The 1,671-nt window shown below is 40.5% G+C and overlaps 1 protein-coding gene across 1 annotated transcript in view; it reads right to left on the reverse strand.

Moving 5' to 3' along the window:
* Positions 1–1,671, reverse strand: part of DEPDC5 (DEP domain containing 5, GATOR1 subcomplex subunit) — a 171,605-nt gene that overhangs the window by 156,681 nt on the left and 13,253 nt on the right. The window contains exon 6 of the mRNA XM_017499506.2: positions 873–922. Coding sequence (XP_017354995.2) covers positions 873–922 — 50 coding nt within the window. The remainder of the gene's footprint in view (positions 1–872; positions 923–1,671) is intronic.

Below are 1,671 nucleotides of genomic sequence, written 5' to 3' on the forward strand. Positions count from 1 at the left end.
TTTTGTAGACACTATTCACCATGGGGCCCAGGCTAGTCTTGAACTCCTGTGACTCAAGGACACTCTGCCCACCTTGGCCTCTCAAAATGCTGGGATTACAGGTGTGAGCCCCTATGCCTGAAATACCTTCTGATTTGTTTTTTTTTTTTTTAGGCAGGGTCTTGCTCTGTCACCCAGGCTGCAGTACAGTGGTGTGATCCCAACTCACTGCAGCCTCTACCTGCCGGGCTCAAGTGGTCCTCCCACCACTCAGCCTCCCGAGTAGCTGAACTACAAGGTGCATGCCACTACACCCAGCTAATTTTTGTATTTTTTGTAGAAACAGTCTCACTATGTTGCCCAGGCTGGTCTTGAACTCCTGGGCTAAAGCAATAATCTAACCACCTCTGCATCCCAAAGTGTTGGGATTACAAGCATGAGCCACACACCCAGCCACTTTTTTAAAAGGGATTTCAAAAAGTCCCTTTATTCACAAACTAAAATATAGAAATAGTTTTAATAAAGAGTACAGTAGTATAGTTAAAAAGGTAACTAATGTGCCAGTCATTTTATGTGTCTAAGCCCATTTCCTAATTTGTAAAATGAGAAGGTATGATTCGACATGTTCATCTAGGGTTTTTCCAGTTCTAAAATTATGAGTCTCTATCTCCTTTTTTTTTTTTCTACTTCCTTTTTTACAGAAGGCCAGGTGGCTTCAGCAACTTCTTCCATTAAGTCTCAAGCTACTATCATGCATTTTGTTGTTTGTTTGAGCTACAACAATCTAACATTTTATACTTTTATGCATTTTACTATATAGACATCTATATGCCTCAATTGCTTTATGTGGCACAGTTACTGCACAGATAAGGAAAGAGTGATGTGATATCTACCTGATGCCAGCAAACTCCACCTTCTGGGTGATATAGGCACATGTGCTGACCTAAGAGGAGGGGGAGACAGAGGAAGGGAGAGAGGCAGGGAGACAGAGAAAGAGAGAGAGTGATTAACATACTAAGGCCATGAAAAATAACAAACAAGAACTCCTAGCTTTCTAATTTCTTCTACCCACCCAAAGTTCAACTAACTTGTGAGTAATAGATTTACCCAACAGGAAAACCCGCTAGGGCAGGTATGACAGTGGGTGCTTAAAGAGTTTGGCAACTATAGATAATAGGAAAGACCAGGTGGATAATAAATGACCAGCTTTACAAATATACTTATCTTTGTGTATGTCTACATATATATCTACATTTACATTTACATACTCATTTAAATATTATTGTTTCTCATTTTATCCCTCACTTTAGAAAACAGAACCCTCACCAAATAAAAAAATCGAGCAGTTTTTTTCCCTGAAAATACACTGTATGGAAATTCTACCTATAATTTGTTGTTTCATAATATGCAAAAACTTCACTTCTTTTGATTAGTGTCAATATGGAAAAAAAAAAAAGTCCAATGAGAAATTTCAGAACCAGTTCACAATTCTGACGACTAAACTTTACAAGTAAAAATGTTCGGCCGGGCGCGGTGGCTCACGCCTGTAATCCCAGCACTTTGGGAGGCCGAGGCAGGTGGATCACGAGGTCAAGAGATTGAGACCATCCTGGTCAACACGGTGAAACCCCGTCTCTACGAAAACTACAAAAAATTAGCTGGGCATGGTGGCGCGTGCCTGTAATCCCAGCT

The sequence above is a fragment of the Cebus imitator genome, unplaced genomic scaffold, assembly GCF_001604975.1.
Source record: "Cebus imitator isolate Cc_AM_T3 unplaced genomic scaffold, Cebus_imitator-1.0 Scaffold258, whole genome shotgun sequence".
In the NCBI taxonomy this organism is placed as follows: Eukaryota; Metazoa; Chordata; class Mammalia; order Primates; family Cebidae; genus Cebus; species Cebus imitator.